Below are 24858 nucleotides of genomic sequence, written 5' to 3' on the forward strand. Positions count from 1 at the left end.
GAGGGGAGAGAGGAGCGCAGGAAGTTTGAATCTCGCGCCTCTCTCCCCTGCTCCAATCAGCACCCTGGACAGCGGCGTTCAGCACCAGGGCCAAATCCTCGGACTGCGATAGGTGGTGTATAATTACGCCACCGATCGCAGTCTTTTTCCGGTTCATCGGGTCACAGGACACCCGAATGGACCGGAAACGCAGAAAACCGCAGGTCTGAATTGACCTGCGGTTTTCTGCGATCGTCGATACGGGGGGGTCAAATGACCCCCCCCTGCATTGTTACGGGATGCCGGCTGAATGATTTCAGCCGGCATCCCGTTCCGATTAACCCCCGCGGCGCCGTAATGCCGATTTTAAGTCAGGACGTACCGGTACGTCCTGTGTCCTTAAGGACTCGGGAAATAGGGCGTACCGGTACGTCCTATGTCCTTAAGGGGTTAAAGGGATTGTCTAGGATTAGAAAAACATGTCCGCTTTCTTCTATAAACAGTTACGCACCAGTCCGTGGGTTGTGTCTGTGAAGTGTATGACGCTGAACTGTAATACCGGACGGGTGTGGCGCGGTTTTTGAAAGAAAGCAGCCATTTTTTTTAATCTTAGACCAACCCCTTTAAGAGATCCGCTGCCTCTTACTGACTACATTGACTCCTATGGGGACATATGGATTGGACAAGCACTACCAATCAGCTTGAAAACAATGTTTTCAGCCTAGCCAAAAACTACCCGCAAACGCCCCTTTTATGTAAATCTATAGAAACCACACAGGATGTCAGACTACATACAGAATGTGTTTGTCGTCTGTAACCATGGAGACACATAGAGCTGCATCAGAGCTGTGTACACAAACCATAGGATATTTGAGATCCAGAAACGTTGCTTTGTTTTGCGCTGTACGTGCAGCGGTGCAAAAAGGGATCGGTTGCAATGACGTACTTACCTGTTAAAGGGGTTGTCTCACCTGGAACATTGGCACCCGCACCTTTCTCTAGCATGAAACTCCCAAAGAGAACAAGAGCACACTGCGCATGCGCAGCCGCCCTTCATTTTTTTGTATGGGAGCGCCGAAATGAACTGGGCGGTGAGCTCAGCTATTTTTTTGGGAAGTCCCATAGAAATGAAAGGAGGGAGCACCGCGCAAGCGAGGGCACCGCTCCACTTTCATGGAGCTGCCAGAAATAGCTGAGCAGCGCTCAGCTATTTTTGGCGCTTCCATAGAAATAAATGGAGGGCGGCAGCGCATGCGCAGTGTGCTCTTGTTCTCATTGGGAACTTTATTTTACAGGTGCGGAAACCATATCCTAGCCATATGCCACCAATGCTGGCGTGGAGACAACCCCTTTAATACTAGACAACCCCTTTAATACTAGACAACCCCTTTAAATTGTAAGGCAACTGATGGGAATTGTATTGATGCCGTCTCCTTAAAGGGGTTGTCCACGATTTTACTCAAGATAGGCCATCGATATGTAAACTGTGGGGGTCTGACACCCCGCATCCCCGCTGATCAGTCGGAATTGATGGAGCAGTATCATAATCTGGATAAACCCCTTTAACATTGGCAGAAGCATCCACTGGGAGCACCGGTCTCCGCTTCTGCAGGGAGCGTTCCCATAAATGACAAAAATATCATTTTTCCCAGAAAAAAAAAATGGAAATAGCATTCAGAGAATGTCAGCGGAAAATAAACTATGCTGATGTGAAGGGAGGTAAATATTAGAACTTCTCCTCTAAATAATCCTCTCCGTGAATAATGGATGATTATTAAGTATTTATGGATCCTAAGTCCCCGTGCCGATTAGGAGAAATACATCAAATTAATTTGGATAATGAAAAGAAAATAATGATCCCGGGGCCGACGGGCGAGAACTCGCCGACTGGATTCCTCCAGCTTTTGTACTAGCTTAAAGGGATGCTCTGACCTGTGACTACTACTACTGTGACAGGCCCCTTTTTGTGTAGACCGCACCCCTTTCTGCGACTTGGCACCACCCCCTTAATGTGATGAATCGGAATACGTTCTTCCAAGCCCGCTTCCCGGGAGGCGCCAGGCAACTTCTATGGCACCCAGGAGGTCTCCTCGTTATCTGCGAGACTCCTGGACTTTCCAGGAAATTAGCTCTTGGGTCCCAGTGCAAAGCCTGTAACAGCGCCCCCGCCAGTAGTGGACCAGTGCTAATACTGCAGGCATCAGAGCCCTGGTCTGGCTGATCCCTCTGCACCCCCTATAGATGCCCACCTGAAAACACCCCCTATTATTTCACTGTATATGTCGGTGTTATTTAGGAAGTGAATTGTACGGTTATGTGGGAAATACATCAATACTGTATATTATTTGGGCACTATATGGCGGTGTTATGCGAGCAGAATAGGGTAGTGTTATCTATACGACTATAAGACTGTATTATGCAGTCCCTTTAAATGAGTCTTATTTGTATACTATATATTACTTGGGTACTATATAGTGGTATTATTTGGGCTGTATAAAGCAGTGTTATCTTAGCACTGTACGGATGTATGATGTGATCGCTATAAGGGAGTATTATTTGGATACTGTATATTACTTGCTACTACATGGTAGTATTATGCAGGCATTATCCTGGCACTATATAGCTACTACATGACATCTACAAGGAAGAATTATTTGAACTCTGTATATTAATCTGGTGTTATGTGAGCGGTACAAAGCATATATATATAGATTTATAATGTGATCCCTATAAGGGAGTATTATTTTTGGAATACTACATATTACTTGGTTACTGCAGTATATGGTGGCATTATGTGGGCTGTATAAAGCAGCATTATCCTGGCACTATATAGCTGTATTATGTGAACTCTATAAGGAAGAATTATTTGGTACAGTATATATTATTTGGGCACGGTATGGTGGCTGTATTGTATCAGCACTATATGGTGGTATTATGTGTTCACTTTGGATGCAGTTATCTGGGCACTATGATGTGGTATAATGTGACCTGTATGTGACGATATTATCTGGCACTATATGGCAGTATTACAGTCCTACCCTGCTTGTTGCTCATTTATATAAACCCAGACCTAATTTACAAACTGCAGGAGTCCCAGGCACAAGAGGATTGCTTGTCACATCATTGACTAAAATCCTGACCAAAGGGGGGGTTGGGGGTCTCAATATATTGCAAAAAATGATGTCCCATATTTTGTCACATTTTACGACATCTTTTAACCACACACCCTTATTCTGTTAAGGTAGACATTACAGAATTTTAATATCTGGTCATTTCCTTAAAGACCACCTATAAAATCCAGCGTACTGTCTGGTAGGGTTGTTCCTGCTGATTAAAATGATATTTGTCTTGTGAAAATCAGTTGTGGCGTTCATGTAAAAAAAGACTTTTACTCTTTATGCAAATAAGAGCTTCAGTGCACTGAGGGCGGGGCCTAGGCCCTTGGTGCACCCTAACTTTTCGGCGCTCACCACGCCCCTCTGTGCACTGAAGCCATAATTTACATAATGAATACGAATCTTTATTTCTCGGGGACGCCGCAACCGATTTTCAGAAGGCAGGTATCATTTTAATCAGCAGTATCAACTCTATCAGACAGATATAATAGGGTCGATCCTGCTGACAGGTGCCCTTTAAATAATTTCTGATCTGATTGATAATCACATAGTCTTAACCGCCCAAGGCAAGGAGAGACTAGGACTAGGAAGTGGGATGAAGTAAAATTGCGGATTACCGCGTGTTACCCTATAGGAGGAAAAGGTTGCAGTAACCTTTGCAAAAATTTTACCGCAACTGTCATGTGACCGGTCATCTTAAAAAACTTCTATATAGGTGAATGCATTCAAGTTTTATTTTTTTGCGGTGTGGAGGCACAGACCGAAATTCCACGGATGCTCTCCGTAGTGCTTCCATGGGCATCCGCTCCATATCTTTTGGATTGAGGACCCATTCGGGGCACAATAGCCCTAAAGAGGAATAAGTGCGCATGCACATGAACGTATTTTTTGTCCGTGTCCATTCCATTTTTTTTTTAGGCCCGTATGCAGAACCATTTACTTCAATGGGGCTGCAAAAAACGGAAATGACACCTTGTGCATTCCGTGTCCGTATGTCCGCATAGCCGTTCCGAAAAAATTAAAATACAACATGTCCTATTATTGTCCGCATTATGGACAAGGATAGGACTGTTCTATTAGGGGTCGGCCATTTTGTTCTGCAAAATGCGGACTGCACGCGGCTAGTATCTGTGTTTTGCGGATCCGCAAGACAACAATGGTAGTGTGCATGAGCCCTTAAGGAGTGGGGTAATTGCCTCTTTCTGTCTGACTGTACACGGAGGTTGATCAGTGTCAGTGTCTCGTAATTTGCCATAACAAGCTTCAATAATATCAATTGTTTTAATGGCCGCGGCGTTATTGACAAGCGGAGCGATCAATCCTATGACTCTCTTCATATTGATTCCTCCGCTGCGCTGCGCTCCTCCTCTGGGGTAATGATTTTACAATTTACTTAAAGGCCGGATTTTCAGGCACCTGGATGGATGTCACCTTCCTTGCTCCTTCACACACGGTTTAGGCCCTGGTGTTTTTTTTGGGGGGGGGCCGAAAACACATAAAAAAAACCACCTGTCATGTTCTTTGGGGCACATTTTGAGGTATTTTATAGCAAGGGACAATTATCAAAACTGGAGCTAAGGAAAATTGGCTTAGTTGCCCATAGCAACCAATGAGATTTCACCTTTCATTTTTCAGAGCTCTTTTGGAAAATGAAAGGATCAATCTGATTGGTTGCTATGGGCAGCTAAGCCGGTTTTCCTTAGCAACAGTTTTGATAAATGTCCAGTGGGTTTTAGCCATTTTTTTGCGTTTTCTAGAGGAAAATATGTGCCCCCGTCACTTCCTCTATAGGGGCTCATTCACACTGTGTCTTTTGCTGCTGGAATTTTGGCTCGGATTCCGCGTCACAATTCCGGTGGCTGTGTGGTGTCTGTCCCCCATTGTTTTCAATAGAAGGCCGTGCTGCCAACTGGCAGTGTAAAGCTGCGACCGCGCCAAGAAGGGACACGTCTGTTATTGGTTTAGTGTCCAGATGGACGCCACTGGAAGCCATGAAGAGTGTCCATGGTTTAGCTCCCTTCAGTTTAAACTGAAAACTGGTGGTTTCTGACGCAGAATATGCGGTGGATTTTGACAGTGTCAAAAAAAACTAAAACGCTTTGTGAACATAGCTTATAGCTGAATGAGAAAAAAACATTGGTTTTAAAAAAAAAAACGCCATAAAAATACGACATTTCATTTTATAGGAGAAAACCTCAAATGAGGGGAAAAAAACACCAGACCGAGAGCATGCTGCGAATGGAAAGAAACGCCATTGACGCAAAAAACGCACCTCAAGGGTGAAAAAAGTCACACAAAAAACCCTGCTGTTGGTCTTGTGTCTAATATTTCCCATAGACCTCTATGTAACATCTGGAGCTGGCTTTTTTTTGCCTGAAAAAACATAAAAATGAACCAAAAATGGCGAAAGCCCTCCAAAAAAACTTTTTTTGTGACACCAGCCTTAGGCTCGCTCACACGACCGCTGGTGTCCCGTTCCCGTATTGCGGACCGCATTTGCGGATCCGCAATACACGGGCACCGTTCCGTTGTCATTCCGCATCATGGATGCGGACCCATTCATTTCAATCAAATTGGTCTTTGTTGCTCATAGCAACTAATCAGAGCTCAGCTTTCATTTTTCCAGAGCAGTTTGAGAAATGAAAGCTGTGCTCTGATTGGTTGCTATGAGCAACGACGACACATCTTTCCTGGAATGTCTGGGGAGCCTCCGAATAATGGAAGCCCTCCCTGGCACCACATGGAGGGCTTCAACTGTATGTGGCGCCAGGACACTGCGTCAACAGACTCATCCCTGGCACCCAAATATGCGTAAAGGGGGCAGGTGGCGTCACGAAAGGGGGTGTGATGCGTCACCGATAGGATGAGGCCTATGATTAAGGGGGGCATGATCTGAGAATAGGGGGCGCGTCACTGCCCAGATTGTCAGTATGGGTTTTGGTAAAGATGGCCCAAACGATTCTTTACCATTTTCCAGATCTCTGCTTGCTGTCAGTGAATGGGAACTCTCTTGTTTACATGCAGGCCTGTGCAGCCTACCTCTCGCAGCAGCCGGTGGACGAAACGCATGCGATTTGTGCTTTGGATTCAACGCGGATCTGCGGCCCCCGAGTCTGGACCTACCCTGATGTTTGTAAGTGACCGTGCACCTGTGGCAAAACATGTCCGACGCAATGCGATTTCTTCCTAAGGACACAGAATTTATCCTTTATGATTCTCAAGATGTCTGCTTGCTGTCAGTGAACGGAGAGACTGAAAGCCTAAAGAGGCCAAGTACAATTGCTGCTGTGTAGTGTAGCGCTATACTTTCATTCACACAGGATGGTCTCGACTGGATAAGACTGTAGCAAACCCCCAGTTGTGAGAGGTCTGGAGGCGTTTTCAGGTTCTTAAAGGGGTAGACCCAAGATTTAAACCACTGGATAGGGGATAGGTGGCTGATTGGTGGGGGTCCGACTGCTGGGAGAAGGGGAGTCCTGGATACGCTTGAATCTTGGGACAGACCCTTTAATGGGGACAAGAATGTTTCCATTCACTGACAGCAAGAGGAGAGATAGAAAATGGCTCAAAAGGAAGTACAAAGTGCAGCTTGCTGGCAATGAATGGAGACATTGCTTCATACTTTTTTTTTTTTATCCATGCTGGAAAACCTGTCCAGATCTAATACTTCCCACAGCTGAGGGTTTGCTCTAATGTATCAGTGCAGGTTTTACAACACTTTGAACAAAGCGTTCTCTGCTGCCCTTTAACCTGATGAGTTATTGACATGACCCCCCCCCCACCCCGAGGAAGGAGGTTCTGCAGCAGCTGCAGTGTGCGTGACAAGTGTGAGAACTGCTGCAGAACCTCTTTGAGCTCTGTGCCTTTAAATGAGCAATTGACATGTAGCTCAACAGTTCCATGTCACCAAGAGGTTCTGCAGCGGCTGTGGCACGCATTGGAAGGTTCTGGCGCAGCGGTGATAACGCGATTTACAATCTACGCCTCAGCTGCTGCAGAACTTCTTTTTGAATAGGGGCTGTGGGGTAAATGTCCACCATTGATGAACAGACATTGAGCTCAAAGAGGTTCTGCAGCAGCTGTGACATGCATTAGATTGGTTCCCGAAGCAGTGCCGGGAATATTATTGATAATACACGCCTCAGCTGCTGCAGAACCTCTTTCTGTTCATCAGTGATGGACATTTAGCTCACAATTCACCTTCCAAAAGAGGTTCTGCGACAGCCGAGCCGCGCACTGTGAGATCTGGAGGTGGTGTGACCTCAGCTGCTGCAGAACCTCTTTTACCCTGTAAATGACGCGGTACCGCAGCGGTATCCTGAGCGGACGGCCAGTCTGGCAGGCAGAGGGAACACAACAATGGCTCCACACTGTGCACGGCAGCAGCAATCAGTGCAGTTGTCAGAAGCTGGCCGGGGAGGGGGGCGGGAGGTGGAGGAGGGAGGGGGGGGGGGAGTAATGAAGGGGGGCGGGGTCACCGCCCCCTGGAGGGAGGCGGGACCAGGGATAAGGAGCGGGGCGGTGCCACTCTTCACAGGGCAGAAGGGGGGAGGCAGTTAGGAGTAGAACGTTCCTCTGGTGAGAGAGAAAGGAAGACCAGGCAGACGGGCTGGGCGTGGTTTGTCATCAGTGGGCGTGTCTGATTTCTCACGAAAGCCTTTAGTGTGGAATTGAGGAGGCGTGGTCGCACTCGCTGAGGTAGGCGTGTTCCCAATGTCATACGAAGCGGCGGTAAGTGTTGGGAATGTCGGGGGCGTGTCTGCTGAGAGCGGAGGGGGTGTGGTTTTGTCTTCGGCACAGCGAGGGGAGGAGGAAGGCACCACTTGCAGGAGCCGGAAAGGGGGAGGAGGTAGGAGAAGGTGCTAAAGGAGGAGAGAGAGAGAGGAGGAAAAAAAAAAAGACAATGGAGCTTGTGTGCGGCTGCGGGAGATTAAAGCTGCCGCCGAGCGGCCCGCACTGCCGGCTGTGAGGGGAGCGAGGACCGCGGACCGCGGACCGCGGGAGCCCCGGTGATAGCGTCACGTTATATCCCCCTCCTCCAGCCAGTCCCCCCTCCCCCCGCGGCGGGAGCTTCGCCTCGTCCCTGCTGCTGCTACCGGTGAGTGTCGCTGCCTGGCTCCACGCTAGCAGGCCCTGGATCCGGGTAACGGGGGACACGCTGTGGGGAGGAGGGCAGCAGGAGCTAGGCCCCGGGCTGAGGGGACGCGGGGCAGAGGCCTCTCCGGCCTGGGGGAGAAGTGCGGGCCTCCTCCGGAGAGTGGACGTCTGAGAGGGCTCCGGGCCGGAGTGTGCGGAGACTGCGGGGCATGTGTGCGGCTCCGGGAGAGGACAGGGTCTGGGGGGCGAGGACAGGGTCTGGGGGGGGAGAGGACAGGAGGGTCCGGGGGGGAGAGGACAGGAGGGTCTGGGGGGGAGAGGACAGGGTCTGGGGGGGGAGAGGACAGGAGGGTCTGGGGGGGGAGAGGACAGGAGGGTCCGGGGGGCGAGGACAGGGTCTGGGGGGGGCGAGGACAGGGTCTGGGGGGGGCGAGGACAGGGTCTGGGGGGGGCGAGGACAGGAGGGTCCGGGGGGGCGAGGACAGGAGGGTCCGGGGGGGCGAGGACAGGAGGGTCCGGGGGGGGCGAGGACAGGAGGGTCCGGGGGGGCGAGGACAGGAGGGTCCGGGGGGGGCGAGGACAGGAGGGTCCGGGGGGGCGAGGACAGGAGGGTCCGGGGGGGCGAGGACAGGAGGGTCCGGGGGGGCGAGGACAGGAGGGTCCGGGGGGGCGAGGACAGGAGGGTCCGGGGGGGCGAGGACAGGAGGGTCCGGGGGGGCGAGGACAGGAGGGTCCGGGGGGGCGAGGACAGGAGGGTCCGGGGGGGCGAGGACAGGAGGGTCCGGGGGGGCGAGGACAGGAGGGTCCGGGGGGGAGAGGACAGGAGGGTCCTGGGGGCTCTGGGTGTGAGGACAGGAGGGTCCTGGGGGCTCTGGGTGTGAGGACAGGAGGGTCCTGGGGGCTCTGGGTGTGAGGACAGGACTGGGGGGAGAGGGCAGGGTTCGGGGGGCTCTGGGGGCGAGGACAGGAGGGTCCGGGGGGGGGGGCGAGGACAGGAGGGTCCGGGGGGGGGGGGCGAGGACAGGAGGGTCCGGGGGGGGGGGCGAGGACAGGAGGGTCCGGGGGGGGGGGGGCGAGGACAGGAGGGTCCGGGGGCGGGCGAGGAGAGGAGGGTCCGGGGGGCTCTGGGTGTGAGGACAGGACTGGGGGGAGAGGACAGGGTTCGGGGGGCTCTGGGGGAGAGGACAGGACTGGGGGGCGAGGACAGGAGGGTCCGGGGGGGGGGGCGAGGACAGGAGGGTCCGGGGGGGGGGGCGAGGACAGGAGGGTCCGGGGGGGGGCGAGGACAGGAGGGTCCGGGGGGGGGCGAGGACAGGAGGGTCCGGGGGGCTCTGGGTGTGAGGACAGGACTGGGGTGCGAGGACAGGTCTGGGAGTTAAGGATGGGGTCTGGGGCAGGGGAGCTCTGGGGGGGCGGGTACGTGTAGGCCCAGGATAGAGGAGCCCCGAGGCCGTATGGGGAGATCACTGGCGTTTTTTTTTTGGGGGGGGGGGTTGGTTTGGACACATCAGGAGATTGTCAGGGGCGCATGTTCTGTCTGAGCCGGTATCTAGTTTTGGGGTCATGTGCTGATTTGAGGGTGACAATATTTCGTTCATATTGCAATGAATTGGTGGCATCTAAGGTTCATGGGGAGTTGCTTCTGGTTTACATCCAGAGGGCGAAGCCTTGGACGTTCCTCATAGTTCTCACAGCTGAGGGTTTGTTGCAGTTCTCTCCAGCCTCTCGCTCTCCTGATACAATGTATCATTCTGGAGTCTAGACGGATACAACATGACCAGCTCTCGGCCGTGGATGTGCGGGAATCTTCCCGTGTTGCGGCTGTTCGGCGACCTACAAATATCTGCAACTTTTGCGCGACTATTTTAGAACTGACTTTTACTGCGTCGCCTGCGACTTACATTTAAGTCGATGGTGTAAAAGACGTGCAACGCGACATCCGCCGTGTCTGTCGCATCGCACCATTGTGGCCGTATCCTTAACTGACAGCAAGCGGAGGACACCTTGAGGAACTGGTGCACAAACAAAATTGGAAAGTTGTGGAACTTTATTCTCGGGGAGAAATCTCGGTCAGGAGATCCGGCGCAGAGCAGCCTGCCGCCTCCTCCACTGTGATGTGGGTATTGCGGGTCCCTCTTTGGTATGTGGGCACCTCAGTAGCCGAGGTAAGGGCATTGTGGGCACATCCAGTGGTCCCTGGACTACCACCGGCCGTAGGAAGCGCCAGAGATGAAAATAAATATTTTATAGAAAAATCTACAAAAAACTTACAAGAGGGGAGAATGGGCTGCGGCCTTCGCCCTCTCCATCGCAAAGGGTGAAATCCTCATGGGAGATCCGCGGCGCAGATTTCAGATCCGCTAAGGGCTCGTGCACGTGGCCGTTGCGGCCCACAAACAGCTAGTCCGCAATATACGGGCACCAGCCGCGTGCACCCTGCATCACGAACGCGGACCCGTTCAACGGAATGGGCCCGCAATCCGGAACGGACGCATGGCGGGCGCTACAGAGCGTTTCCGTGGGATTTACGGCCTAAAGGGTTAGTTTAGCAACAATCCGATGTATAGGGCAGAATGTGTTAGATGTTTGTGGTCTTCGCCTCGTCTCTGATCTCGCCCTGGGGTGCGGACCGGCGTCAACTCGTTGCTATGGACTTGCTGCCTGACAACCGTATATGTAGCTGCGTCATTACCCGGCTGCTTTATTAATCAGATTTTCTATGTAAGTTGTGTACGGTTCTGCCGCTTTGTAATATACTCTTTCATTGTCATTTCCCAAATCTCTGTTTGCAGTCAGTGAATGGGAATATTGACTACTTCCACCAAACCCATACAGACCTAACCCTTCTCAGTCTTCTGAGTGTCGACCATCCCGGGCGATACATTTTTGATTTTCCTCTTTTATATAGCGCTGACCTATTCCGCAGAGCTTTACAGACATTGGCATCAGTCCCCTGAGGAGCTGACAATCTAAGCTCCCTATCAGTGTGTCTTTGGAGGAAACCCACGGGGAGAACCTACAGACTCCAGGCAGATGTTGTCCTTGGTTGGATTCGACCCTGGGACCCCAGCGCTGCAAGGCAATAGTGCTGACCACTGAGCCCCCGCTGTAACCTAGGGTCTGGGGCAGGGCAGCTCCAGATGCGGGGGGCATCACCAATGGAGATGATGATGATGGTGCTTAATTCACTGGACTGGTTTTGTTTGGTCTGTATCCATTGTCGGCAACTTACTTGAGGGGTTTTCCCTTCACTGACAGCAAGCAGAGGTCTTGGGCAGTGGAAGCACAAAGGTTATTAGTAGCAGAACTTCTTTACGATGATGTATTTTCTATAAAACCCGTAAAATGGTCGTGGGGTGACTTATTTGGCAGGTGAAGGTCTGTGCATCAAACGGTCTGCTGTTGCACTGTAAAGCATGGTGGAAAATGTTACGATTGTAGCAATGTGAAGACTTCTCAGGTCACCTAAGTTTTAAAGAGTTTCTCCACTCGGGTGAACCCGCCAGCCAAGTGTTCAGCTCCCTCTGCAGAGCGCCCCCCACTGGAGACATGAAGCCTTGCAGTGTGTGGACAATATGATTGGTTGATGGATGAGTCCAGAATGTCCCTCCCGCAGGAGAGCAAGTTCTGCTACTTTGGACTATACTTTGTTGCAGTTCTCCATTGCTTGTTGTCAGTGAATGGGGACATTATTCACATCTAGAATGGGTATCTCCCACCTGCAGCTCTCAATTCCCGTCATGGCAGGGCATGATGGGAGTTGTAGTTTTGCAACGACTGGAGAGCCACAGTTTGAGGCGTGTATCCGGTCTAGACGATCCTCGGGATTCCAGTTTACCTCCACTGATACACTGTAGCAGATCCTCAGGAGAGTGAGACTTGTGTCGCAGGTTCACACGTGGCGGCAGAAAGCTGCACCTGTTCCTTAAAGGGGGGGCGTGTACGCCATCGTTTTTAGTTTTGTTTTTCTGTAAATGTAACGCTTGTAATATTATTTCTATAAGGGATAAAATGAGTTAATCCTGCCAGGTGTGAATGCGGCCTAACGTAGGGTCAACCTTTCCAACCAGATCACATTGCAGGCTGGTTGACGGGGCATGCTTGGACTTGTAGTTTCCCGGCCTCTGGAAGGGCAGGGGTGGCCTGGGCTTGCAGCGTGCAGTTGGCGTTCTCTCGCTGCTTGCCCGGCGGTGTGCTGCCGGCCCGTCTGTGCGCTGACAGCTGTAGAGGATTTACCAGCCTGTGCCACCAAGAGAGCTTCCTCCTGTGGTGTAAGGGGGGGTGACGGCAGATGTGCGGGAGATGCCCGCCGCTCGCTCTCATCTGCTGTGTCAGTGTGGACGGGTCTGTAAGGGTTAAAACGGGAGTCTGCACTCGGCCCGTGTAGGGGTCTGTATCGAGGGTAGTTTTTTTTTTTTTTTTTTTCCAAGATGGTCATCTCTTGTCAAGAGCGTCTCTCGCTCCGGAGGACCCGTTCTGTCCTGCAGCGTGCGGACCGCCCATTGATGCGAATGGACCTTGTGCAATGTTGCTTTTCCCCTGTGGTGGCGCTGCAGAGAAATCGAGCACTTACAGCCAGGTCTAACAGCTGATCGTTGGGGGGTCCCGGCAGAGGACACGGTCTAACAGCTGATCGTTGGGGGGTCCCGGCAGAGGACACGGTCTAACAGCTGATCGTTGGGGGGTCCCGGCAGAGGACACTTTGTGATACGCTTATTGAAAAGGCCCCTAACAAGTAGACGACGTCCAAAGCAGAGAAACTCTTTAAAGGGGTCCTCCAGCTTGTAATGAGTCCTAGAAGGTTCAGTTCAGATTTGACTTTTGCGTTTCAATTCCTCCTTTTCAACACCACGGCTGGCTGTCGGTGAAAGGAAACAATATTTGATTACAACCAGACCCACAGCTGAGGGTTTGCTTCAGTTGCATCCAGTTCAGACAATACCCTTAGACACCAGACCAATACATTGTGGCCTCGGTCTGGGGGTCCAGCCGGGTGAATGATTTTGGTTTGGAAAGGGAGTCTAAGAAGAATGTTCTCATTCACTGACAGCAAGCAGAAATCTTGAACCCAGTGATTGTGTGTTGCTCTTTGAGTTCAGCGCCAGGGCAGGCCTTGGGGGGGGGGGGGGGGGGGGGTGTCCTAACCTCCGAGGGCCGTGTACGATCTGCCTTGTAGTGATCCCACCCAGTTCTAGGACGGCTCCGCCAGCACTTGTCGCCCGTCTTTTGGTTTACTGTCCCTTTAAGACCTTCTCCAACCTGGGGTCCTGCTGGAGGTTGTAGCTGGAGAGACGCAGGTACTTGGGGCGCACGGTGACGCTCATGGGAACGAAGTGAAAGTGGCGGATTATGGTTTTGTGGTTCGGTCTCGTCTTCTTTCTGCTGTAATAGCCGGCGGGGGAGGGGAGTCCTCGGCAGAGCCCGGTGGATGTGCGCTGTATATGAGGCCTGGCAGGCTCTGGTGACATCACTGAGGGCGTGGAGGGCATGTGATTACATGACAGGTAGGTGGACGGTTAATTGGTGACAGATTTATGGCATTTGCCTCGTTCCTTCATTTTATGCCCAGAAAGATGCCATGTGTGTGTATATGTACATAGTGCACCTATAGGGTGACGGGCCAGAGTCGGAGGGTGCTTGAATTCGAATTTTTTTTGGCTTTTTTTTTTTTAACTATCTGTTTCTGCAATGGTTGGGTGGCAACCCAATGTCTGGGTGCAACTGCGGGGGGGGGGGGGGGGGGGGGCGGCGCTGGCCGACGTCTGGGTGCAGCTGCGGGGGGGCGCACTGGCCGACGTCTAGGCGCATCTGCGGGGGGGGGTGCGCTGGCTGACGGCTAGGCGCAGCTGCGGGGGAAACCTGTTGTATAGGTGAAGCTGGGACGACGACGACATCCTGACTTGCAGTTTCCTAAGGGTATGTTCACATGGAGGATTTTGTCCGCTTCTGAATCCGCTGTGTATCCCACAACGCAGAAACTACTGTGCTGCGGTGGGCTTTCATGCGGACCCGCTCTAGGTGTAGCCACACTGAACGGAGCTAAACTGCGAGGGATCCGCGCCAAGAATGGTCCTTTTAGATTCTAAAAAGAAACTGCTGCAAAATCCCTCGGTGGCACGAACTATGGCATGGCCTCCCATTGAAACCAATAGGGGTGTGCGTTCAGCACAAATTCGATTCAACGCAGAATCCGCACTAAAACCTGCGCCCAAAATCCTACGTCTGAACCCACCCCGACTGTAATCAGCTTTTCATGAGCAGAGCTTCAGTGTAAAGCATGGAGTGGGGATGCAGCAGCAGCCTGATCCTCTAAATAGGAGGCGCTTTGAAAGGTGCATTTTACAGATCTCTGCTTGCTGCCAGTGAAGGTTACATCCGGAGTAGCTGCACACCTCCTGTGCGGTGCAGCCAGCCCTCTGTCAGCGCGATGCAGGCATGTGGATTGTCCAGCGTGGATACAATTGTAACAAACCCCCAGCTGTGAACATGGCCCAAGTCTCTGCAGGTCGTAGCCGGAAAAAGAGGGTTGACCCCAAATTCTTAGCTATGCCACTGATCAAAATTCAAGTCTATCTACCAAGTTAAAGGGGTATTCCGGTTATATTAACTTATCCTCTATCCACAGGGTATTAAATTGGTGGGGGTCTGACCACTGTTACCCTGTGATCACTAGAAGTGGGCCCCGGACCCCCTGAAATGAATAGGGGGCAGGTTGAGCATGTGTAGTGCTGCTCCAGTCCTCTCTATGGGACCGGTGGAAATAGCGGAGCACATGCTTGACACGGGGTACGGGGCCCCTCTTCTCATGATTGTTGGGGGGTCCCAGCTGATGGAGTTCGACCAATGTAATAAAGCAGATGGGACAGAACTTGATGTAGACGGAATATCCCTTTTAAAGCCCCTAATTCAGTTCTGTCCATTTCAAGGACTGCTGGGTGACCATCCATATGGCTGTCATTAAAGGGGTCTCTAAAAGTGATGGCGAGTCATTAGACTATTCAATCATTGTATGATCGGTGAGGGTCCGACCTCTGGGACCCCCACCGGCCCTGAGAGTACATCATCTTCCTGCGTCACCTTGGAGGAACGGAGGAGATGATGGTGAAGTAGTGAGGAGTCGTTATACTCACAAGGATACAGATAATCTTATGACATCACCCGACTCCTCGGGGGCGTGCACCTCATGGCGAGACCACTCATTTACACACCCCTTCGGGGCAGTAATTAGGCTATGACAAAATGAAAACAAATTAGCCCCAATAATGTATTATAAAAGCTGTACAACACATAAGAATAATCCTATGATAGAAAATGTGTTCACATAAAGTTAACTCTTCCAGCTATAAAAAACAAAACAAAAACCATGTGACCCTCCCAACCAATCATAAGGTTTTCTCACGTTCGAAATTACCGCTTTCAGCCTTTGAAATCGCCACGTGACTAACGCAGCCATTTGGAGGAGGGATTCCCACTACCGTCTACATCCCCGTCACAATGGGAAACCCCGATATTCCTCCAGGGATTTTCTCGCTTCGTAACGTGAAATTGGAGAAATTCTGTGTATAGTAGAAAGATGAATTGGAAGTTTCTCTCTTTGGCGTTATCAGGCGTGTTGTAATGAGCGAGGAAATCCCTGGAGGAATATCCGGGTTTCCCTTTTGTGATGTCATGAATGATGTAAGACGGTAGTGGGAATTCCCCCTTCTGATTGGCTGCGTTAGTCACATGATTTAAAAGGCTGGAAGTGGCAAATTCTGAAGGTGAGAGGATCCCTCTTATGATTGGTTGTGAGGGTCACATGGTTTATTTTAAATAGCTGGAAGCAGAAATTTTAAAGGTTGAAAATATTTAGTATTATATGATTTGTGTTTTTATAGCTCTTATAATACATTATGGGGGCTCATTTTCTTTCATTCTGTTTTTAACCGTAATTACCGCACAGAAGAGGTGTGTAAATGAGTGGTCTCGCCATGAGGTGCACGCCCCCGAGGAGGCGGCTGTGACGCCCAGGTCGGGTGATGTCATAAGATTATCTGTATCCTTGTGAGTATAACGACGCCTCACTTGGATTTCTACTCGGCACTACTTCACCATCATCTTCACCTTGGCAGTGATTTGGTTTCCCATTATCTTCACCTCGGAGAAGATAGCGGGAAAGGTTAATTTAAATGGGGTCGTCTCACATCAGTAAGTGGCATTTATCATGTAGAGAAAGTTACTACAAGGCACTTCCTAATGTATTGTGATTGTCCATGTTGCTTCCTTTGCTGGCTGGATTAGTTTTTCCATCACATTATACACTGCTCGTTTCCATGGTTATGACCACCCTGCATTCCTCAGCGGTGGTCGTGCTTGCACAAAGCATCAGCCTCTCCGGTGGTCGGGACCGTGGAAGCGCACATAGGCTAGGGCTTTTTCCTATATTGTGCAAGCGGTATCTGGCGGAGTAGCCCTTTTAATTGTTGAGGCGTGTGGCGGTGGTGATGTGCGTGAGATGAGATTGATATCACTGTAGACGTCGTGCCGCTGTTTTTACGATGTCTGTGTGCGGCTTCTTCATTAACAAATCTTCCATGATAAATTATATATCAGCAGGTCTCGGGTTCCATAGGCGCCGCTCATCCTTCCCTCTTCATCTGCTGCTTTCTTAGATGGGGATCTGTTTCTGGGAGAGCTGGGTGACAGCCGCCGCAGATCCAATGGTTTCTGTCACCCAGCTTTCCTAGAGTACAGAATGGCAGACCTGCCTGGTGGTGGCGTACAGCGAGGCTCCCCTCCGTTCAGGAGTCTGGGAAAGGGCACTCTGCTTTTCTAGAAAGAAACCCATCCAGCAGGGTTGTCGCCCATCTCTCCCAGGCTCCTGAATGGGAAAACGAATCTAGTTATTCAGCGATCGCCTGTATCCCTTCTGCCACTTTGGAAAGCTGAGTGGTGACCCCTGTGGGATCTGTAATGGTGGTGGTCACCCAGCTTTCCTATGGCCCAGCAACCAATATGCCCCCATTACGGCTCCTACAGAAGTCATCACCCAGCTTTCCAAGACACTGAATGGCAGGTCGGCCCCATACTAAAGGGGCTCGAGAGCATGATGGGCATCACTTAGTAATTGGGTGCATGCTCCATTCAAGGGTCTTAGAAAGTTGGGGGACAACTCCTATGGGGAGGCAATGTATCAGCATACAGGAAAGCTGGGTCGTTGCCTGGTTATGGATCTACAACACAAGTAATCCATTGTGGAGTTCTAGAAAGCTGGGTGACTATAGAGCAGGGATCGGCAACCTCCGACACTCCAGCTGTTCTGAAACTACAACTCCCAGAATCCTCCTTTCACTTCTATGGGAGTTACAAGAATTGCTGAGTAAGTGTGCATGCTGGGAGTTGTAGTTTCACAGCAGCTGGCGTGCCGAAGGTTGCTGATCCCTGCTCTAGAGGCTGCACCGGGCAGCTTGTTTGATGGTTAAGCCGTGTGTGGCCAGTAAGGCTAATATAGATGTGGTTGGGGTTGGTTTGCCATTCGGGGCTCTTGGAAAGCTGGGTGACATCCTCTATATATTGGTTATCAGTGTATAGAAAAGCTGGGTGATGACCAGCGCAGGCCTGGTTATACATAAATGAACACAATAGATAATCCATTCAGAAGTCTCGGAAAGCTGGGTGACAACAGGGGGTGCTTTTGGTTGTCATTTAAGCGGGGTGACCACACTATTGGGATGATTTGCCTTTTAGGAATCTTGGAAAGTTGGGTGACCAAACCTGTCTTGGCCGGAGCGGTTGTCACCCAGCTTTTCCAGGATACTGAGTGACGCTTTACTGTTAGACAGTGAACACAGGTAAGATTTAAAGGGGCGCTCTGTATCCAGCGTTGTCTGATCTCGAGGGGTTAATTCTCCTTCCTCACGGCCTCCTCTGTTCGCTTGCAGGTAATTGCGCTTCGGTTGAGGGTCCTCACTGCCGACCAGGATGAGTAGCGCTGTATCGTGACCCCAGGGGCCCTGGTGAGTACTGCCAAGGAGAAGCCAGGCTTAATTAAACAGACCTGAGAGCCCGGAGCGGAAGCCCGTCTCCTCCGGCGCCGCTGATCTTCGCCTCCGGCCTCACAGAGGAGGAAGTGTCATTGTTTGGAATGGGAGCTGGTAACCAGGTAGAGCATGTGTACACAGGAGCTGCTCGGCCGCCGTCCAGCAGGCCCGGTGCTCGCTCTGCCTTCTGGTGCACTACAAGTCACAGCATACCCTACTGTAGGGGGATATTTGTTAAAGGGATTCTGGGATTTATAATAAAAAAAAAGCTATAAATTCTTAAATTATATATTCTGCGCCGCTAATCTCCGCTATACAGTTACAGCTGTGAGGTCATCACTTATAGCGTGTGCACGGGCTAGAGGAGATCAGTGGCGTCAGTGAGGCAAGAATGACGGGATGCAGCACTGAAAGGTTCTTGGAAGGGAGGTGGTAGCCTCTGAGCAGCAATGTGAACATAGCCTTAAAGGGGTTGTCGAAACCAGACTACCCCAGGGCTCTGCCTGCAATAATGAACTTGCAGGTACTTACCTGACAGGTACCCCGCCGCTGGTCTCCCTCACCTGGCAGTGACATCACCGCTCCAGTGCGGCGGTGGGGTGGCATCTGTCAGGTAAGTATTTGACGTTTCTTTATTGCAGGCGGAGCCGAAGGTTGTCTGGTTTCAGGAAAAAAACTGACAACCCCTTTAATGAGAGGAAGGGGGGTGTCCTTTATGGTTCCGGTATTTTTAGTGGTAAGAATAGTGCTGCCTGCCGGGTTGTTTTTGCAGTGAAATGTACTGGAAACGCCAAAAAAATCCCTTTAATGAAAGTGTGAACCGAGACATTAAAGGGGTTTTCCTACGAAGTGTTTGCTCTGCCGGGGGTCTGAACACTTGGGCCACTGACGGTCATGGGAACAGAGGTCCTGAGTCCTCCAGACGAATGAAGCGGCAGTGCCTTTGTATCTTCATGGGACTGGTGAGCGTTGTACTCCGTCCCACAGACTAGGATACGGCGGCAGGGACATCCGTAATCGCGACACCATTCTAACGGAGAAGCACAGGATCCCCAGTCTCATGATTGGCAGGGGCCTCAGCGGTCGGGTCCCCGTGACCAGTGACTCTGGTTAAGGACTAAAGGGGTTCATTTAGCAAACTGGTGTAAAGTAGAACTGGCTCAGGTGCCCATAGCAACCAATCAGATTCCTCCTTTCATTTTTTAAAGTAGCAGTCAAAAACGAAAGGTGGAATCTGATTGGTTGCTGTGGGCAACTAAGACAGTTCTACTTTACACCAGTTTGATGACCCCCTAAGTGTTTCTCGTGGGGGGAAAACCCCTTTTAAAGCATTGGTACCCAACCTGCGGGTTTCCAGCTGATGCTAGACTACAACTCCAACCATGATGGGAGTTGTGATTTTTGGCAACAGCTGGAGAAGGATTGTGTGCTTCCTGCGCCCAACCATATGCTATGAGTTAATATCCCATCACCGATAAGCGGCACCGGCTAATGAGGTCACGTGGCCTCTCTATGGGGCAGAAAAACCCTCTATTGCCCATGACGACCAATCACAGCGCAGCTTTCATTGTTTAAGAGCAGAGTCGGAAATGAAAGCCGTGCTTTAATTGGTTGCTATGGGCAACAAATGTGTTTTTTTTTGTTTTTGTAGACTTTTATAAATTTCCCTCTGTCTGTGTTCACACAAAGGCTGTAATGAGTGGTATCTGCCACTTATTACAGTAATTTTGACAGAAAAAATGGCGGTCTGGAGCCATGTTCTTTATGGAAGAAAATCCCATTAATGGTAAGGTCTGCAGCCAAAACTGTCAAAAAAAGGCCCTTGTTGCTCATGGCAACCAATCAGAGCGCTGCTTTAATTTCTTAAGCCTCTGTGGTAAAATGAAAGCTGCACTGTGATTGGTTGCTAGGGGCCACAAGGCCAGGTTTTTTCTGCTGGGTAGTTCCAGTTCCTCATTGTTTTCAAGGTCTTTTCTTGTCTAACAAAACTTTATTGACATAAGACTGGACAATAGGGCTCAGTATGCCAGGGGCCTGTAAGAAGATTCTCGTTGTTGCCTATAGCAACCAATCGGAGCTCTGCTTTCATTTTTCCAGAGCAGCTTATGAGATGAAAGCTGAGCTCTGATTGGTTGCTATGGACAACGGAAGTTTTACTTTTAGTTATGATAAATGGTGCTTAAGGATTCCGTGTGTGGAGGAGGAGGAGGCCTCTGTGATACAGCACCCATACAAATCTGTTCCGCCATATTCAGTCATACTCGGCCCGTCAAGTGCTCGAGGGCTTACACCTAAATCTTAATGTTTCAAGGAAATGAACCTTGGAACCTTTCAGAATATAAAGTTTTAGGCTTGGTGCAGGGCCAAAGGGGGCGGAGCTTAAAGGGGTTGTACAGGGTTCGAAATCATCGCTGCTTTCTACCAAAAAACGACCCCACAGCTCCGCCCCATCTACTTCAGGGGAGCTGCCGTGCCAAAAACAAGCACAGATAGGCATGGCACCGTTTCTGGCACAAAGCGGCCATGTACAGCCCTTTAAATTAAAAAATTTCCTGTGATTCTTTGAGGTGCACCATGTTCCTCAGTTGTCCTGATCTCTAAATGTATAGAATTCCAGAGTAGCACGGGGAACTGGCGCACCAGCACGTTGCCCGGGTCTGTGGAAAGCTAGGTGGCAACCCCTATGACCATTTTATGTGACTATTAGTAGTTGTCACTAGGGATGAGCGAATTTCCTATTTTGAAGTTCGTGTTGTGGTATTTACTGAATTGCATTATGGATTCCGTTACCACGGACCTTAACGCATTTCCATGACTGAATGCATAACGGAATGCCAGTGTAACAGAACCAGAAACTTTTTTTTTTTTTTTTTTTTTTATTGCAGTTTACCCATTTGGGGCTAAAATCTTTTTTTCAATTGATTTTTATTAAAAATGAGACCTTCACTGTTTTACTAGCTGTGTGACTGGTACTTTCACTTTCACTTTGTGCCGGTCATCTAATAACCCTTATCTCTAAATTATTAAGAGGTCATAAACACTCATTTAAGCCACATTCTTATTAGTAATAGAAGAACAGAGCTATAATGAGGGCCTGAAGGAGCAGAGAGAAAATTCAGATCCTGCTAGTAGGGCATCTCAGCTCTGTACAGAGAAAAGGGCTCCATATTTTTAATAAAGACCAATAAAAAAAAAAATTTATATATCTCCAAATGAGTACAATGCACTAATAAAAAATAAATTGCCCCTAAAGGTGTACTTGGCTATTAAAGGGCTTTTCCAGGACTTGTATTAGTGACCTGTCCTGTCTCAGACACCCCGCACCCCCACCATATAGTCTCTGGCACTGCGGCAGCCTGATATAGCAGGTCGTGGGGGGGGGGGTGCAGGGTGTTGGACCCCTATCCATTTAGTAATGATGCCATGGTAGCGTCCATTGTCATGTAGACGGTATAGCAGTGACAGTCCGTTAGTCCAGCACTGAATGATCTAGAAAGCCTGATAATCCAGCATGGGCCAGAAATATATCCATGCCTTTGCTTCAGGTCCTCCCGTGCAGGTGTATTAGGGTCTCCCCTCCTCCTCGGCTCTGGTGCTAACCGGCAGACCTCTTGGCATGTGTTGGCGCCAAGCCCAGACCTACTGCTGCTGAGGAGTTTAATACTGTATATCTATGTACGTTTGCGGTTCTTACTAATCTGGAATGCCGGATTATCCGATTTCTACTGGAAACTAATCCTAATCTAGAGTCCCTGTACGTAACCTTGACAACATTAGGCCTCATTTTACAGGAGAAACATGTCTGTTGCCAGTGCCAACCAATCAGAGCTCAGCTTTCGTTTCCCCTCCTGCTTTGTGATTGGTTGCAGTCAGCGACTAGACCAGTGTTGTTGGTTTTTTTCGGTTTTGACCTGAGGCCTGTTGTTGACACTGCTGGCCGCCGCTGCAAATAAAGTTTTATTTTACAAAGTGACTTCTCTGAAGCGCTCGTCCTTCAGCCCATAGATCTGCGCTGTCCCTGTAATTCGGACTTGATTACTGTTTGTGTACGAGTAGCTTGTGGCCACGGATGGGGAATTCACAGATATTGGGAGGCCGGGGCTCGGCCGCCTGACTGGCGGAGGCAACACAATTACTCGGCAAAGAACAATCTGTTATAAATTAACTAGGATTTCCCGGCCCGCCGGACGTGCGACATTGGATGAGGTTCCTATTTAAACACCAGCAGCCTGTGTACCGTCATGATGCGACCGTATTGTAACCGCCATGTGTGTGTATCCACTCTTGTCTTGCAGTGTGCCCTGGCAATGCACGGCGTTCCCTCCACAGCGACAGCCACATGTCCGAAGAATGCTGGAATTGCAGGAGGGGAGAACCCACTTCAACAAGAGAGAGCGAAACAAAAAGGAAAAGGACGAGCAAAAGGACAACACTGACAAAAGCACTTCGCAGAAAGCCCACCTGAAGCCCCCCAGCCCTCCGAAGAACCTGGCGAGCCCCACAGCGTCTGTGACCGCCAGCTCGGGATCTCTGTCAATGCATTCCAGTAACCCCAAAGTGCGCAACTCTCCGTCAGGAAACACACAGAGGTAGGAGCTTTGCCATCCGGCATCCCTTCCCTCAGCTCCTTAAAGGCGATGTACTCCTTTGGGGGCAATTGGTTTTTTATTTTTTATGATTGCATGTTATTCATTTTGGGCTAAAAAAATATTTTTTTTCAATTGGTCTTTATTAAAAATATTCAGCCGTTCTCTCACAAAGGGTTAACTGTCTAGCTGTGAATGGTACTTTCACTTTGTGCCAGTGATCTAATAAACTTTCTCATAAACACTTATTTAAGCCACATTCCTATTGGTAAGATAATAATTTGGCTTTAATGCGTGTTTAGGAGGTCAGAAATAAGTAGCTGCTTGACAGAACAGAGTGAAAATTCAGATCCTGCTACTAGAGAATCTCAAGGCTGCACAGAGACAGGGGTTCAACATTTTGAATAAATACCCAATAAAAACATGATTTTTAGCTCAAAATCAGTACAATGCAATATTAAAAAAAAAAAAAAAAAACCCTCTCCCCAATAGGTGTACATAGCCTTTAACCTTTTCCTGCCCCTTGACATTGAATTATTTGATGCACCACAGGGCGATCATGTGGGCGCTGCCACTGTGCGGGAGGGCAACTGTGAGGGTAACTTAGGATATGTGCCCCCTTTGTGTCTTTTTTTGACGTGTAGAAACAAATAAGTCCCTGTGCAATCTACAAAAATACGGATCAGACACGGTTGTCATGAGCGTGAAGCCTTAGGGTACTTCCACACTTGCGGCAGAGGATTCCGGCAGGCAGTTCCGTCGCCGGAACGTGAAACGGATGGCATTTGTCAGGCGGATCCGGATCCGTCCGACAAATGCATTGAAATACCGGATCCGTCTCGCCGGTGTCATCTGGAAAAACGGATCTGGTATTTAATTTTTTTTGCATTTTTAAAAGTCTGCGCGTGTGCAGACAGACCTGGAATCCGTTTTGCAAGAACACTTGGGGCCGGATCCGTCAAGTGTTCAGGATTTGCAGTATTTTCTCCAGCCAAAAAAACGTAAGAGGGACTGAACTGATGCATCCTGAACGGAATGCTCTCCATTCAGAATGCATTAGGATAAAACTGATCAGTTTTTTTCCTGTATTGAGCCCCTGTGACGGAACTCTGTGCCGGAAAAGAAAAATTCTAGTGTGAAAGTGCCCTAAATGTGAAGGCCACGCCCCTCCTGCTAAGCTTTTTTTTTCTTCAAAGAATAGTTAAGTTGCAAATTATGGCCGAAGTTTGGCTTGCACCATTTAGTAAAACGTCTTGTTTTTTAAAAATTCTAAAATATAGAGGTTTTTAAAAGCCAAGAATAGCCTGGTCCTGAAAGGGTTAAAGGCACGGTGCGAAATTACAAGTCAGTCACTTGTCTATTGACTCTGGTATTTCACCTCAGGCCTATTCAGTCGAAGGCTGCAATACCAGGCTCTGCCCATAGACAAGGGTGTTTTTTTTTTTTTTGTTTTGTTTTTTGTCTGCAACCTTTTAAGCGTTGTGTATTGGCTGCTAGGGAATTGCATTTCCCTGATGGGTGCGTATTGTGGTGTCATCTGTCATCTGCGCTTTGCTTGTTAAAGGGGCGGGCCCCACAGCACTTTGGGAGATTTATGGAAACCAAAAAAACATATTTTTTTTATGTTGACCGTAGCAACCAATAACAGCCCAGCTTTCATTTCTTCTAGTGCTCTTGAAAAACGAAAGCCGCACTGTGGTTGGTTGTTTTGGTCAACCAGACGGTTACTAAATCTGAGGTTTCCGGAGTAGTCGCCTGCCGCCCGCCTCGCCTGTTACCAGGCAACAGGCTGGATGCTGTCTTACAGGTTTTCCGAATTTTTGAGCTCCTTTATAGAGCAGGCATGCTCAACCTGCGGCCCTCCAGCTGTTGCAAAACTACAACTCCCACAATGCCCTGCTGTAGGCTGTTCTGGCATGCTGGGAGTCGTAGTTTTGCAACAGCTGGAGGGCTGCAGGTTGACTCATGCATGCTGTCATATTGCGTGCATTTACTAAAGGAAGCATTGGAGGAGCCCATTAATGTACTTGTCTGTAAAATAGTGAAACCCCTTTAGCTCTG

At 49.8% G+C, this 24858-nt stretch overlaps 1 protein-coding gene across 6 annotated transcripts in view; it reads left to right on the forward strand.

Annotated features, from left to right (window-relative positions):
• Positions 1–24858, forward strand: part of BCL9 (BCL9 transcription coactivator) — a 185989-nt gene that overhangs the window by 137683 nt on the left and 23448 nt on the right. For 2 of the 6 annotated variants that reach the window (XM_040423015.1, XM_040423020.1), the window contains exons 1-3: positions 7956–8193; positions 18113–18187; positions 22507–22800. In XM_040423015.1, coding sequence (XP_040278949.1) covers positions 22562–22800 — 239 coding nt within the window. In that variant the 5' untranslated portion in view covers positions 7956–8193; positions 18113–18187; positions 22507–22561. Of the gene's footprint in view, positions 1–6119; positions 6229–7955; positions 8194–18112; positions 18188–22506; positions 22801–24858 lie in introns of those variants that run through there. The other 4 variants (XM_040423016.1, XM_040423017.1, XM_040423019.1 and 1 more) reach the window with 4 other exon arrangements.

The sequence above is a fragment of the Bufo bufo genome, chromosome 3, assembly GCF_905171765.1.
Source record: "Bufo bufo chromosome 3, aBufBuf1.1, whole genome shotgun sequence".
NCBI lineage: Eukaryota > Metazoa > Chordata > Amphibia > Anura > Bufonidae > Bufo > Bufo bufo.